We start from the raw sequence: 15,519 nt of genomic DNA, 5'->3' as shown, positions 1-15,519 counted from the left end.
TGGCATCCCACCCCCCGCCTGTCCCATCCCCTCCTGCAAGAACACGTGCCCTCCCCAGTGCCAGGGCTTGGCCCCCTTCTGCCACCCCGCTCTTCACTGGCTTCCCGTCACTTTTCCCATTACTTTTTCTCATTGAATCCTCTCATTTAATCTTGGGAGATAAGTATCTTTATGACCATTTTGCACAGGGGAGCGTTGGGGCACATGGAATCCATGTGATTTTCCCCAGATCCCACAACCGGCATGGGGTAGTTACCACTTTTCTCTTCCCTGATGACATATCCTTGAGTCTCTTCCTTACTGTAGGACAGAGGTGGAATGTTCGAAAATTTCCCAGGTGGGGAGAGTGTTGGGACTAGCACCTGACATTTCAATTCTTATGGGAAACTTCCTTTATTTAGTGGTTCACAAGGACACTAACTCTCTTCTCTTTCCCTCTGCCCCCCTGGGGTAATGTCCTGACTGCAAACCCAGAACTGCCACTTCTCCTTTTTCCTCCAGCCCACATCAGAGACAGGGGTGAGTGTCCTCGTGAGCCTTGTGGGCCACATGGGCCACTGAAGGTGCAGTTAGGGGGCAGGTGGGCTCTGCTGGGCTGTGTGGAGGGGCAGCCGCAGACTCCATGGCTCTGTAGTCAGGAGTTCCCCAGAATTCTCCAGAGTGCAGCCAGACTGAGAGAAGCGAGAGTTTGTCTTATACTGTCAGCTGCACCTATGGTTCTAACCCTGGGTGATCATTACCAGAATTCCCCGGGGCTCTCATAAAAAGTTCACATGCCTGGGCCTACTTGAGACCCACAGCCATGGAATGTCTGTAGCCAAGGCCTGGGCATCTGTGGTTTGAAGTCCTTCTCAGGGGATTCTGATATGGGGCCAGCTTTGAAAACCATGAGGTTTCTTTTTCTCTACTGAACACAATTCCTCAGTCAGTCATACCAGCTGGGGGCTTGGGTGTCTTTATCAGAGCAGGGGACACACAGCCCCTCAGGCAGCTGGCTGGGGTGGACGGCACCTGACCCAACTGCGTGTGCGCTCCCTCTCCTGTGATGGGAACTAAGCTCAGCCCCTTCACCTTCCTTTCCTTTGTGAGACCAGACTCTGGCCCTGGCTGAGCCAGAGGCTTTCATGCCTGTGATCTCGCTCCACCCCTAAATCCTCCCTAAGCCTGTCAGAAGGTACTCGCCTCACTGGGGAAGTAGCGGCTAAGAGCCCTCAAGCCCTGCTGCCATCCCACACCAGCTGTGGGGTCTGGGGAAGGTCACATCTACCCCGTGTGCTCCAAATCCCCCCTGTGCAAAACGGTCATAATGATACTTACCTCACAGGATTAAATGAGAGGATTCAGTGAGGAAATGCAAGCAAAACTCTTAGCACGATGTCTGGCACTCTCAATAAACGGCAGTTGGTATTATTACTTCACTCACAGAGCCCTGGAAGCTCAGAGGAGGAGGTTCCCTGGGGGTCACAGAGCTAGTGGCGTCCAGGCAAATGTCTGTGGGGCAGGGCAGGAGGACCAAGCATCCCCGTGGGCACCTGGGGTGGGAAGTTAGACGCCCTGCACCAGAGGGAATTTTTCCACTGAAAATGAAAGCATCGCTGGCCGGCTCAAAGTCACTTCCTCCTGGTAAGCGTGCCACCCCTCACCATCTCAAGTGCTCAAGATACTCTTGAATCAGCGCTGCAAAATCTTGACCCAGAATCCTCTACTTGAAGGAGCCGTTTGGGCTTAGGGCCCAGATTTTTGGAACATCTCACCCACTTAATACCTAAGGGCAGCAAGAGCAAAGCTCCAACCAGCACTTAAGGGCTCAGATCACAAGATCCCACAAGAAAGAGCTGGAAAGAAATTTAAAACCAGTGACTAGGCCCTTCACTCCATGGGTAGAAAACAGTTGCCCAGATGAAAAGCGCCATTCCCACAGACACACAGTGAACTGGGGCTGACATGAGTTTAGAGCCCAAAACTGCTGCTTCTAACCAAGACTCCTAGTCCAGTGCTCTTTCTATTACCCCAGGATTCTCAAATGTAAGGCACATGCAAACTTGGCAAACATGGATTTCAGGTCTCACCCCAGGGCTTCTGATTCAGTGGCATTGGTGGTGGGGCAGGAGGCTGACTTTTAAGTCTAAGACGCAGAACTGGGTGTGGGTGCCGCCGCCTCTGTTTAGATGCGGTGGTGGCTGAGGCAGGGGTGGTGGGAAGCGAAAATATTCCCCCCAGAAATAACTGCTCAACACCTCCTCAAAGCGTTTGATGATTTATACCAAGTAAACAGAAAAGAAGGCAGATTTCATTAATCTTAATAAATGGGTAGTGCCTTGGGAGAGGAAGGCGGAAAAAAAAAAAAAAAAAAAAAAAACACAAAAAAACCAAAAAAACGTTGTGCATCTACTTGTAAGACTGCATTAAACATTAAACTAAGCACAGTCTATTTAAAGTGCTGCTTTCGGATCTAAACTTAAGTAGCACTGTTAAAACCTGTGGCATAGCAGTGCATCTTATTCAAAGCTTAATTAGACTCTGGAACTAGCTACAAATACACAATTATGCTGTTTTGCTGGAATCTGGATGGCTGGTGAAATTAAAGAAGGATAAGAACCTTCTGTACCAGGGGCCTCAGAGGGGCCGAATGAAGATTGGGTTCAACAGAACGCTCTTCTTGTCCTATTAATATTTTATACAGTAACGGTCAACATTTATGGAGCTCTTACTCGGTGCTAAGCCACTCCATCCATTTTCTCATCTAGGCTTACAGAGCGGCCCTAAGATCGTCTTCTTCCAGCGCTCCAGGTTATAAGCCCAAGGCTCAGACGGGGCAAAGCCTCCTCTAGTGAGTGACGGCGGCCAGAGGCGGACCAGGCAGCGGGCTCCAAGACCCGCTTCCCTACCCGCCAGAATTTGCGTCTAGTGGGCATTCAAAATGATTTTAAGATTCAATCAGACTACAACCACATTCATCCAGTAAATCCAACAAAGCAAGCTCGAGGGGCAGGCGGCTCTTTGGGGACTTGCTAAACAAATGGAATAATGTGGAATGACTGGTTAGAACCGCGTGTAATTAGCTTCCAGTATTAGTGGGTAAATGGGTATTTCCAAGATGCTTGAGAGACCCTGCACGCACTGGGTTCTCTTCAATACCTGAAATACCCCCTCCACTCAGTACATTTTCTGGGCTCTGGTTGTTAATTAATGATGTGAAGGTGGGCTCGAAAGTCAATGGTATAAAATTTCAGTTATGGAAGATAAATGAGTTCTAGAAATCTATAGTACAACTTTCTAGTACAACATTGTGCCTACAGATAACAACGCTGTTTTGCACCCTTAAAAAATCTGGTAAGAGGGTAGGTTTCATGTTAATTGTTTTTACCACAATAACACTGTTTGAGAGAAAAAAAGTCTAACTGAACTGCATTTGCATAGGCCAGTTACAGCAAAAACAATTTTATTTGCCCCTCCATGTGCTCCTAGGAAGGACCGCGTCTAAAAGAGGTTAAATGCTGACACCATGGAGTGCTCAGGACTTATCCGGGCAAAGACATCAGCATCTGCTAAAAATAACCACCTATTGTCTTACCTCTGACACCGCCAAGGGAAGTGACACTTACCCGCAGAAAACCAGAAAGGCAGACAGACATCCAGTTTGTGAGGAGTTTTTCAACCACAGATTCCGTGCGTCTTAGCATGAGTTTAGGCTGCATGTTACTGGACTGTTCCATCAAGTCCCTGGTCAGCACCTCCAGGATGCTGGTCAGATAGACCAGCTTGGTTTGCAGTGCAATAGTCAAGAAGGAGGCAAACAGACACCTATTTAAAAACAGAGCCTTGGTTACAATACTCAAGACACCGAAATAACCTAACTGTCCATTAGCAGATGAACGGATAAAGAAAATGTTGTATATGTGTACACACACACACACACACGCTCCGGAATACTGTTCAGCCATACAAGAGAAATCTTGCCATTTGTGACAACATGGATGGATCTTGAGGGCATCATGCTAAATGAAAAAGTCAGAGAAAGACAAATACGTATGATCTCACTTATATGTGGAGTCTAAACAAAAGAAAGCCAAGCTCATGGAAAAAGAGATCAGATATGTGGTTTCCCAGAGGTAGAGAATGGAGGGGGGAATTGGAGGAAGGTGGACAGAATAAAAAAACTTCCAGATGTAAGTAAATCCTAGGGATGTAAGACACAATATGGTGACTACAGTTAACACTGCTGTATAATCTGAAAGTTCTAACAGAGTAAATCCTAAAAGTTCATTTTTTTTTCCTCTTTTTTTTTCTGGATCTGTATGAGATGATGGATGCTAACTAAACTTATGGTCATCATTTTGCAAGAGGAAAAAGGAGGATCATTATGCTATACACCTGGAACTCACACAGTGCTGTTTGCCAGTTCCATCTCAATAAAACGGAGAGAAAGAGAAAAAAGAAGATATACAGATGACAAAGAAGCACATAAAAAAAGAGCCTCGGTTAATGAGGTTAACTGTCTGCTGTGGCTAGGTTGACGCTGATGGGAGTTTCCATGGAAGCTGAGGGGCAGTGGGTGTTGTGCTGTGGACACTTGTGTTTTTTTTAATGTCTTAGGTCAACCATCTTTGTCCTCAATCCATAAAAACCATGCACCAGCGTTAACCCCAGGACATTTTACGTGTTTTCAGCTTTTAAACCTTAAGCTAGAGTGGTAAACAAGAAGTGACCGTCTTTCCCAAATTTTTAGGTGTTTCAGAGACAGAAAATAGCACTTCTGCTTTTCTGATTCAGGACTCCTGTTTTTTCTTGGTGTTGGGGTTTCTCAGGGCTTTTTTTGTGGGGGAGGAGTGTATGTGTGTGTGTCTTCAAAACAGAGTATGTGTTGGGGTCGTGTGACCTGAAATGGAGCTGCCGTGGCCTCATGATGCCCGATCAGACGGCCTCTGGATAAATCCCCCTTTTCAAGGGACGTGGATACCACGTTCGGGTTGTGGTTTGGAAATAAAGAAAGGAGCTCTCGTTTTTATTTTCCCTGTTTAATGACCTTCAGAATGTAAATAACTTGACTAATACCTGTCCTTCACTGAGAAGTTTTTCTGCTTCTCAAGGGTGTGGATGACAGCAACAAGGAAACTTTTATTACAAATCAGGGCATCCAAAGCTGTGAGACTTTCATTCTTGTCAGTGGCATCTCTGTTCTGGAAAAAAAAAAATGAATATGATATGTTATAAAATAAAATAATATAATACTAGAAACTCAAAGTTAGAAGGTAGATCCACAATGGGTTTTCCAAGACAATGAGTTACTTAATATTGAATCCATGGTTCCAAAAAACTCACAAAAATTCAATAATGGAGATGATGATGGCAATGAGGACACTATGAAAGTCAGGCAGTCATGGGCTAAAAATGAAAACTTATAGACTTACATGCATATCTTCAGTGAAGATGTGTGTGAAGCCACCTGACTGAGAGGAAGGAGACACTTTTATTATTCATAACATCCAAAGGAAATGAATAGTGTATTTTTGTTACAATACCCAAGTCCGTTTAATAAAGTAGAGACACTGTTTGCTAATCTGAAGAGCTCCTGGGCTTATGTTCATTTTATATCCTCTAATACATAATAAATAATTATACAGCTCTCAAGCAGCACCAGTGGATTCTGAAAGCCTCTCGGAAGAATCATTATCGTTGCATCAGTCCCATTTTTGGTAGAGGAAGGCATCCCCCACTTTCAAAGAACAGACTCAAAAGTGAGAGAAGTGGTAAAGAAGGTTATGCAAATGTGCAGACCACTCCTTAAGGCGTTTGCCCTCTCGGGATAACTACTGAGCCGTGTCTATACGTTTTTACAAGTCTTAGCTCTGTAGTATCCACTGTCTCAAAAGACAATGTTATGGAGACGGAGTGAGAGGGGTGGTTAAAAGAATCTGGAGCCAAATTACTTGAGTTTCAGTCTCGGTTTTATCACCTACTGGTCACATGACTCTGGACAAGTCACGTAACCTCTCTGTGCCTGACTTTGCTCATCTGCAAAATGGGGACCCCCAACTCCCATCTTCCAGGCTTGGTGTGAAAATAAAATGAACGCATGCACAGTAAGTTCTATCTTAGCTATGTTTATTGCTTTTATCACTATTTATGGCAAACTATATCACAATGTTATTGTCCTGCTGGTTTCTACAATTATTTTTATGTGCTATGCTATGTTGCTCCTGGATATAAACTTTTCAATTTGAGTTTCCCTTTTTAATGTATCATAAGTCTTCTTGGAATTAAAGGATTAAATTTTAAAAGCACGCTGAGTAACACTTTAAATGAGTCAACAGAATGAAAATATAAACTTGAACATTCAGGTTTTTCTCTTCCTCTTTTTTGGGGGTAATATTTGAAACTTTAGGCTATTTTTATACCTCATTAAAGTAAATTTCTTCTGCAGAAAATTTTTGCTTTATAGTTTCAAATTTGTTGGCCTAGGCAGAAGACCTCAAACTATTTTGGTCATACTCTCCCCTAGTAATATGCAGAAAAATCATATTCTGGGTTTGCATTTTCTAGTTCCTAACATTTTTCTGCTGAACCAACTTGATGTGGACAGACAGTTTAAACAGATTGATTCCTGACCTTACATAGGGAAATGCCGCCATGGCTCCCTGTATTCTAAAGCTCCTTCCTCCTTTCATTTAAATTTCCCTCTTCTAGGAGATAGGATGCACTGCTCACCCTTATTTCTTCTCCTATTTTCAGCAAAACAAAGCAGTCAATACAACGAAAAGGAAAGCTTTGAACAGCCAAAAATTGGCACAGAGCCAGGAATTGGTAATATCTTGGCCTCTGTGAGCCTATGATTTCCTCTGGTTCTGTCTACTGTTGTCCGGTAGGTGCTGACCACTCAAGTTCTTGGTCTACCAGCCGATATCCAGGCCTAGAGGATGTGGTTCCCAATCTATCAGTAAAGGGTCTAGTTGACAAAAAGATAGATCTGCAGCCAAGAGTGCATTTCAGCTGGCGCTGTCATCACAGACTATGGTCCTCTGTCCTCTCTATCCTTCATTATCAATTCAGTTTTAACTTCGGTCTTGCTAGGGTTCTGATGGTTATGCCTGTTTTCCTGGTCCTCTCCTTTACTGACTCCTCCTGACTTCAGTTTCCTGACTTTCCCAGCTGCTGTTCAAGATTATACATCACCCTGAGTTAAGTCTGTTTGGCTTCCTGCAACTACAGATGACCCTTGAAAAATGTGGGGGTTTGGGACGCTGACCCTCTGTGCCGTCGAAAATCTGCATGTAACTTTTCCCCAAACCTTAACTACTAATATATCGCCTACCGCTGACCGGAAGCCTTACCGATGAACACATCTTTCATATGTTCTCTGTATTATATACTGTATTCTTAGAATAGAGGAAGCTAGAGAAAAGAAAATGTTATTAAAATCATAGGGAAGAGGACATATTTATAGGACTATACTGCTTTATTGAAAAAAATCCGTGTATAAGTGGACCCATGCGGTTCAAACCTGTGTTGTTCAAGGGTCGACCATATCTCTCTTCTAAAATAATACAGCATTTTTCCTGGGATTTTTTTCCCCTCAAAACACTCAACTTGCAATAGTGTCTTTTGCATTCATCACTTATCTTGCTCTTGATTACTGAATTTAGAGGATAGGACAATTTCTTTTTCAGGCCACAGATTACTCTCTTCAGCACTCAAGGGCAATCATTAACTGTAAAAGCCCACACAAGCCTCATGTTGATGGTAGAAATCTCTGTTGTTTTATTGCTATTAAATTCTTAATGGGGATCTCAGATAGCTCGGAAATAGGACTCGTGGTGTCCTGCATAGTCATCCTGATTCAGGGAACTGACCTCCCTCCCCAGGTGGTGTTTTGCCGTAGAAATGGATGGATGAGGTGGCAAATACAAGTCTTGGTGCCTGGGACTCTTGCAGGAGAAGTTTAAAAAAGTATATTGTACAGCATAAAAAACTGAAGTCTTATTTATAGGCTTCTTGATTTACAACAGTAAGGCTTAGACAAAAAAAAAATTATATATACATGGCAGGTGTTTTATGGAAGTATCCCAACCTCCAGACACAGCATCACATATCATGGTGTCTGCTTCTAGAATTACAGAGAAACTGGAAATTGCTTACTGCATGTATCTGAGTTTCTGAACTCTAGGCTTCTGGCCAAATGTAGCTGAGAAGCTTCTGGTAGGTGATATAAGCTCTGTTTTGACCTGGCTTTGCTTAGAAGTCTAGATTGAAATATGATCATCTGTGTGGATGCACCAGAAGTTGGGCCCTTCTCTGGTCACCAGTTCTGGACTAAAAAGGGCAACACGGTGAAGCGGGGGCACCAGGATGTGGAGGTGATGACAGGCAGATGAGTGTACTTCGCTCAAGACTTGGGAGTGTAAAGGAGGAAGGCTGAGCGAGGATGGGCGAAGATGGAGGCGTCAGAACAGAGCGAGACCGAAAACCCAAAGGGTTAAAGGACACCGCTCCTCGGAGTCCCAGGATGGATTAATTAATCATTTCGTGCAGCTATTTCTACTAAATGAGGATGATATGGACTGATCAGCAGAAGAACAACTGCTGGAGAGAACCATTAAAAACGTGACATTGCTAAAAATGGCTGCTATCAACTCCAATTCTATACGTGTCTACCGCCCTCCCTTCTCGGCCCACAGTACTTTTCATTTCCAATTGAGAAGTAATAGTGAATAATCTAGTAGCTGCAATAGAAGTCATGCAGATAAACACAACAAACTGGCCAGCCTACAATTTATTGATTTTTCAATAAACTAGCTCGCTTCCCAGCTATAAATTCAGCTCTAACCAGGTAGTAAAATAAAACAAAAATCATCACTCTGAACTCCTGTCCCTCCTAGGGTTTGTTACTGGGCAAAGAACAGTCGTCAGTGACCCACCACTGCTTTACACTCTAATCAATCCAATTAACAATTATTCTTCTCCCTGCTCCGCTCAGACTTAAGCCCTTATTTCCTACCAAGCACATTGTCTACAGCTGCCTTGGAAGCAAACACCCGTTTTGACGGTAGCAACAAGCACCTTCATTATGATTCAAGACTCAACCTTAGGAATATGATCAATGCCCTTTTACCTCGGGGAAGAAAGTTCTCAGAGCAAAGTGTTTGTAGTCAAGAAAGGGAACAGTTCCAAAACTATCAACCACATCCAATTTATCCATCTGCAGCTCAGCAAAGCCTGCAAAACAGAATCCCAAGAGCAATATTTTAACTCAACAAACAATGGATAAGATCTTCTGCTGTTTTGTCTAACACAGAGTATGACCTTGGTTTTCATTAAAGAAGAAACAATAGATAATTACTTGGTTGGCTGCAGAGCAGAGCTGAAATAAACACAGAGCCAGGCCTAGACCCCACCGCTCAGATGCCTTCTATTATACAAACCATTCTCATTACTGTGGCCCGCTCCATTTAAGGGGGGGGGGTGGACGATAAAAAAAGGCTTGTTTTTCCACAGATAAAATTTTGGAGCATACCATCACGTATCTCTTTCCGGAGCTCGCTCTCCAGGAGCTCCAGCTGTTGGCTCTGTTTGCGGCTCAGTTCCTTCGATTTGTGCCTGGTTACCCCCACGGCCGCTGAGGAGACAGAGAGCCAGCATCAGATTGACATGTTAACTTCAAAAACAAAAAGGAAAACAAAGCCAACCTTGACATTTCTTTTAGAAAGGGAGAAAGAACAGCATTTAAGAGGTGGAATTTATAAAAGGAAAAATTCCCAGTGAGGGGTCACTCTAAAGAGGAAGATGCTAACGTGCAACTGGAAAACAAAACACTAGCCACCTGAAAAGTGAAAACAAATCAAATAACCTCCACTTGTAACCAAAGATCCCAGCTGGCTGGAAAGTAATGAAATAAGCCACGTTTCCCTGCAGCCACAGGCTGCTAATATTGTTCCATTCTTTTTTCAATGTTTCTAAACATCCCTGGAGAAATAAAGTTGAGCCACAATTGCAGAAGGAAATCATAGATCCACGGTGAGCTCTGTAAGCCAAACTCTCGTAGATCAAATTGGCTGACATGGGGAGTGGTCCACAACAAGCCCTTGGATCTGGGACAGGGCTTGTTCCCCACCTTGTCTGGCTTCTAACTGTGCTGTTGAGACAGTGCGCAGTACAGGCCTGCTACTCAGTTCACGTCCCCACTCTGCCAATTACGAGCCGTGGGACCTCAGGTAGGTTCCTTAGCATCTCTAGGTCTGGCTGCCTTATCTGTCAAAGGGCCCACACCTCACTGTGATGATGACAGGACTGCAAGAAGTAACTCACAGAAAGCATTGAGAAACTGTTGTTTAAAAAGAATACTCAACAACTGTCAACTACATTATTATTCTGGAAAGGTTTTCCTCCTTCAACAGCAACTTCATGATAAAAGCACCCATTACCAGTAGATATGCACGATCCTGAAGGAAACAAACCTCAGTACGGTTCTTCACTGGACCATTTCATAATGTCAACAGTTTTAACCATAACATGCCCTGTGCATCTTCAAAAAAGGATGGGGCACACAGTGATTTCCAAATTTATGTGACCATGGAACCCCTTTCTCCAGGAGTATGACTTGGGGTTAGCGTTCCTCGGGCCACACTTCAGGTGACACGGGCTCAGGGCACGCAAAGGGAGTGAGGCAGCCACATCCCTCCTGCGGTGGGTTTTTGATGGCTGACATCTCCAGGGGAAGCCACAGTGGGGATTAGAAGAAGGTGGCAGGCCTAGGCCAGGGTACTTCATGTTTTCACTAATGACGTGACCAATGGGCTAAGATATTCGTACACTTTACACCTGCTTAAGCTGCTGGTCACACACGCTGGCCTGGAATCACAGCAAGAACGGGATGTGAATTTTAAGGGGCTCTGCAGCTACCAATGAAGCCAAAGCCATGGGTCCAACTGAGCCCACCTCACCATAAAGAGCACGAACAATCTCTACGACACAGTGAGGGGGCAGGGGCGCTGAGTCGCACAAGGCACAGGAAGAGATCAGAGGCTTCTAGTAAGTCACAAAGTGGAGAGGACTTTATGGTGAGACTGGTGTCTACAGCTGTGTAACACTAGCGGATTCTCAAAACAGAGCTCAGCGTTTAGAATTTATAAGTAATCTTCTTATTCAAAGCCAGTGCCAGCCAGGACATTATTAAAACATCAAGCCCAATTCTGGATTCCAGCTATCGAACAGGGGTGGACAACTTGAGAAGCAGCACAAGAAAATACCCGAAATGATCATCAACAGAGCAAAATAGGGCCTCTGCAAAATGATTCATTCCATTGGGCCAGTTAATCACACACAGAAGTCTTTCCCTCTCTGGACTGAGAACCTGCAGGGAGAAAGGGCTGGGCCTTCACTCATGGTCTCCAGCTCCAGAGGCTTGTGCAGTTCTCAGCAATACAACGTGTGTTCAGTAGACACAAGGTAAGTGGATGCAGGGATGGATGAAGGAAGGAGTGCATGGAGGGGAACAGTAGCAACCATTAAGAGAAAGCGCTAGAAAGACAACGCCTGTGTTAACTCAACGAATGTGAAGTGCTCTCTTAGGTAGTAGAGAGGAGTTCTATTTCTGAGATGGACAAGAGAAAACAGACTTTGAATGAAAAGCAGCTCAGAACCACGTCACACACTAAATGGCTACAGGGACCAGGTAGGCAGATGAGTCACATGGCCCAGGTGGAGATAACAGGGAGAGGTGGGGACTGTAGCAAAACCCCCATGACCACATGTCCTCTCTCACAGTGCAGCTGCTATTCAGCTCCAGGAAACTGATGCTATGGAAAAGTGGAGATCCAATGATCTAGATCTTTCAAATTTTCAAGAGATATTTTTAAAAATGTGAATCAACTTAATTTTTTTTTAACTGAAGTACAGGGGACACAAATGTTACTTTGGTCTCAGGTATAGCACATAAGTGACTCACCTAATTTTAAAATGCTGTCAACTATTTCAGTTTTAAAAAATGTTGTGTGGGCCAAACAAAACAGATTAATGGGCCAGACTCAGCCAGCGAGCAACCACCCTGGGATTCCGTGCTCCAATGAGCCTTGCGATATTTTAACGATGGTATAGATCACGCTTCTAAAACATAGTTCTGCCAGGAAAAGCACAGCTGGGGTGGGAGCAGGGGGTGGTGTTTGGTGAGGTGAAAAGACAGGAGGAGATGACCAGATCCTGAAAGTCCAAAATGCCACAGGAATTCTGAAGGAATAACGTAAATGAGACATTTGTCATCAGGATTCACAGTGTTGGGGAAGTGAAGTGGACTATATTTCTCAAACACCAAGATGCCATCTTTGTAATCCAGCTCTGTATTGATGAGGCAACCCCTAAAAAATGTTTAGAAAGCCCTCAACGTGTACCTATGATTCCCTTTCCAAAGTTGTGATTTGGGTTTTCACCCATTAATACTTAATTGAGGCAAACAGCCCCTGAAAGCTGAGAGTCTGTCTGCCTGCCTGACGAAAGGCCCCAGGGAATAATTTCTCAGACAAAATCAAACAGGACACTTACCAAAGATGACAATGACCAGCAAGACAGGAAGCACAATCAGAAAGTACCAAGTGGTAGGAACTGTTTCCTGCTCGACGTAGAGCTCCAAGTTTCCCAGTTTGACCTAATGGGACAGAGCATCATTAGACTCAACTGAGTTGGGTGCCATATTTATGTACACACTTTTTCCTCCAAATCATTTTCCCCAAGATACAAAAAGGTGACAAGCTAGATAGGATATATGAATTCAAGTCCCACCTCAGGCAGATTGGCTGTGTGAACTTGAACACATCGAGAACATTCACTGTGCCTCAGTTTCCAGATATGTCAGTTGAGGGGCACTGGACTATACCTGGAGATTTTAGAATTGAGTCCTCTTTGCTCTACGGGTTTAACTCAGGCATCCCATCCTTACTTTCCTCATCTCTAAAGTGGAATGTGGATAGTGACTCTTCATAGGGCTGCTGTGAAGACTAAATGCACTTCGCCATTTGAGTGAGCAGGCTCATGGCAGTCCTCCCAAAACTCTCCAGTGGCTTCCCAGAGCTCCAAGCCAAGCCCTCACAATGGCTCACACGTCCCTTTTTTTTTTTTTAAACTTTTTTTCTCTAAGATTTTATTTATTTATTTGAGAGAGGGAGAGAGAGAGAGAGAGAGAGAGATCACAAGCAGGGGGTAGGGGCAGAGGGAGAAGAAGACTCCCCACTGAGCAGGGAGCCCGATGTGGGACTCAATCCCAGGATGCTGGGATCATGACCTGAGGCAGACACTTAACTGACTGAGCCACCCAGGCGCCCAGCCACATGTTCCTAGTGATCTGTTACCTCTCCCTGCTCCCTCCATTAACCCTCCCACCACCTTGAAAATTCCGCCTCGCTCCCTCTGCTCCAGTCACACTGGCCTCCTTGTGGCTCCTCAAATGCACCAGGCAGGCTCCTGACTCAAGACCTTTGCGACCTGCAGGTCTAGAACCCTCTACCCCAGAGAGCCCATGGCTCATTCCCTCTCCTCCTTGAGGTCCTTCCTCAAATGTCATCTTCCCAGAGACCTTTTCTGCCCACCCTTGTACACCTTGCAGCATTGCCTGCCCCCTGCTTCATTCTGCTCCGTGGCGATCACCACCACCTAACACATTTTTAATTTACTTTCTTCACTCCATGTCTCTTGAGGTGATCCCCACAAAGGCAGAACTTGGGGGTCTGTTTTCTTCTCCACTGTGGTCCCATCACAGAATAGGCACTCAGGGACCATTTCACGACTAGAGATTGCTAGCATTGCTCTGCTCACCCAGTGTGACATGTGGGGATACTTGTGAGTTCAGCTGTCATTACTGATTTGATAATAATTAGTATCCTCTTTACCACACGGATGGACCACAGGAGGCTCAGCCAAACCAAGTGACTTACCTAAGGCCATGCGGCTATTAGCTTGTGCAGCAGGGACATGAATTTTTTTTTTTGTTTTTTGGTCTTCCAGTCTGATGTTCTTTTTTCTTGACCTTTATTCAATATTTATGACTACAGATCATAAAGCATTTTATTTTTTGGTATAGAATGTGGAGAGCCTCATACGGCATGAGCACCATAAAGAAAGACTTCTAATGTGTTTCCATTCCCCAGGGTCTCACATCTTTATTGTGGGACATAAATATACCTGTGATGGGACCCTCAGACATGTCGGGAGGAGATGAATAGCGGCAAGCATGACTCCATGACGGAGGAAGCAGCCCACGGCCCAGAGATCCTCCGGTCTCCATCTGAATTGAATGCTACTCTGAGTGAGCTGGGTTTCTGCTAAGACATGTCATCTCTACATTTGGCAAAAGAATGACAGCTCGTTCGTCCATGGTCTAGAGATTCTGTGTGCAGGTGCTACAGTCTAAATGTATGGCTAGAACAAAAGCTATCAAGACTCATTAGTATTATAGACAATGGTGTGTTCAATGCTTTGACATTCGAATAGGCACATGGACGGATTCCTCCAGCTATTTTGAGGAATTATGCTTGCGCCTGCAATAGCAGCTTTGTTTATCTGCTATTTAAAGCGAAGATCTAAAGATCCATGACAGATGCCAGTCTGGCTTCGGTGTCGCCGAGGAAGTGCCCCAAATGAGGTTCAACCAACAGGTAGGACTGTCAGGTGACTTACACGAACTTTCTTGGAAGAGGTGTCAATGCTGTTTGCGTTACTGATGCCTTTAATTTTGCAAAGGATGATGGTGAGATCTTGATTTCTTGTAATATTTTCAAAACTGCAATTTAATTGCTCATTTTCCCCGTGGAAGAGGGTGATTTCAATGTCTGTCTTGGAGATGTTGAACTCGTCGTTTTCTTTCTGTGAAGAACAAAGAGGAGATGAAGAAATCAGGGCACACAAGGGAACCCACAGACACAAGCCCATCTTGCCTGTCGAGGCAGGGGGTGCGTCCCACCCGAAGGAAGTGAGAAACGTACTTGAATTTTCACTTCCAGTTCTGTGTCCCCCTCGGGTTCGACCCGACACCCTGTGAACCTGGGGTCCTCAAGATACTGCAGGCTTCCGCAGTCCAAGTAGGTCTCCTGGACTCTCAGCTTCACGGTGACGTTTGTACGCGCTTTTAAACTCTTTAAACTGGGGGCTAAAAACCTGCAGGAATTCGCCATACAATATTCAGAGACCTGAGGGAGGAGAAAAGAGCATTTTTAACAACTTCATTACTAAGCCCCAGCCCTGCGATGAAGGAGCGAAGTGATCCGGACAACTGAACTTCTCTGTGCTCCCAATTTCTCATCTGCAAAATGGGGAGAGTGAGACTACCTCTCCTTACGGGGCTGAATGAACCCGAAATCAAGTTAAATGAGATGAGGGCTCATTAAACTAAATAGGGGCTAAACGACATGGGATTACACGTGTAGAACTGCCTGGAACCCTGCCGGGCACAAAGTCAGCACTCAACGAAGGCTAGCTGCTATCACTGCGAAAGCTCCCAGTGATAATCGCAGCAGCCAGAGGTCACGCAACCGAGAAAGG

General features: G+C 44.8%; 1 protein-coding gene across 1 annotated transcript in view; it reads right to left on the bottom strand.

Moving 5' to 3' along the window:
• PLXNC1 (plexin C1) overlaps window positions 1–15,519 on the bottom strand; it is a 142,693-nt gene that overhangs the window by 39,555 nt on the left and 87,619 nt on the right. The window contains exons 13-20 of the mRNA XM_002921782.4: window positions 14,964–15,167; window positions 14,659–14,844; window positions 12,532–12,634; window positions 9,512–9,613; window positions 9,110–9,213; window positions 5,412–5,450; window positions 5,056–5,180; window positions 3,606–3,804 (exon numbers count right to left, since the gene is read on the bottom strand). Of these exons, the coding sequence (XP_002921828.3) occupies window positions 3,606–3,804; window positions 5,056–5,180; window positions 5,412–5,450; window positions 9,110–9,213; window positions 9,512–9,613; window positions 12,532–12,634; window positions 14,659–14,844; window positions 14,964–15,167 (1,062 nt within the window). The remainder of the gene's footprint in view (window positions 1–3,605; window positions 3,805–5,055; window positions 5,181–5,411; window positions 5,451–9,109; window positions 9,214–9,511; window positions 9,614–12,531; window positions 12,635–14,658; window positions 14,845–14,963; window positions 15,168–15,519) is intronic.

This window comes from Ailuropoda melanoleuca, chromosome 15, assembly GCF_002007445.2.
Source record: "Ailuropoda melanoleuca isolate Jingjing chromosome 15, ASM200744v2, whole genome shotgun sequence".
NCBI classification, from domain to species: domain Eukaryota; kingdom Metazoa; phylum Chordata; class Mammalia; order Carnivora; family Ursidae; genus Ailuropoda; species Ailuropoda melanoleuca.
This window is presented reverse-complemented; position numbering and strand designations above follow the sequence as displayed.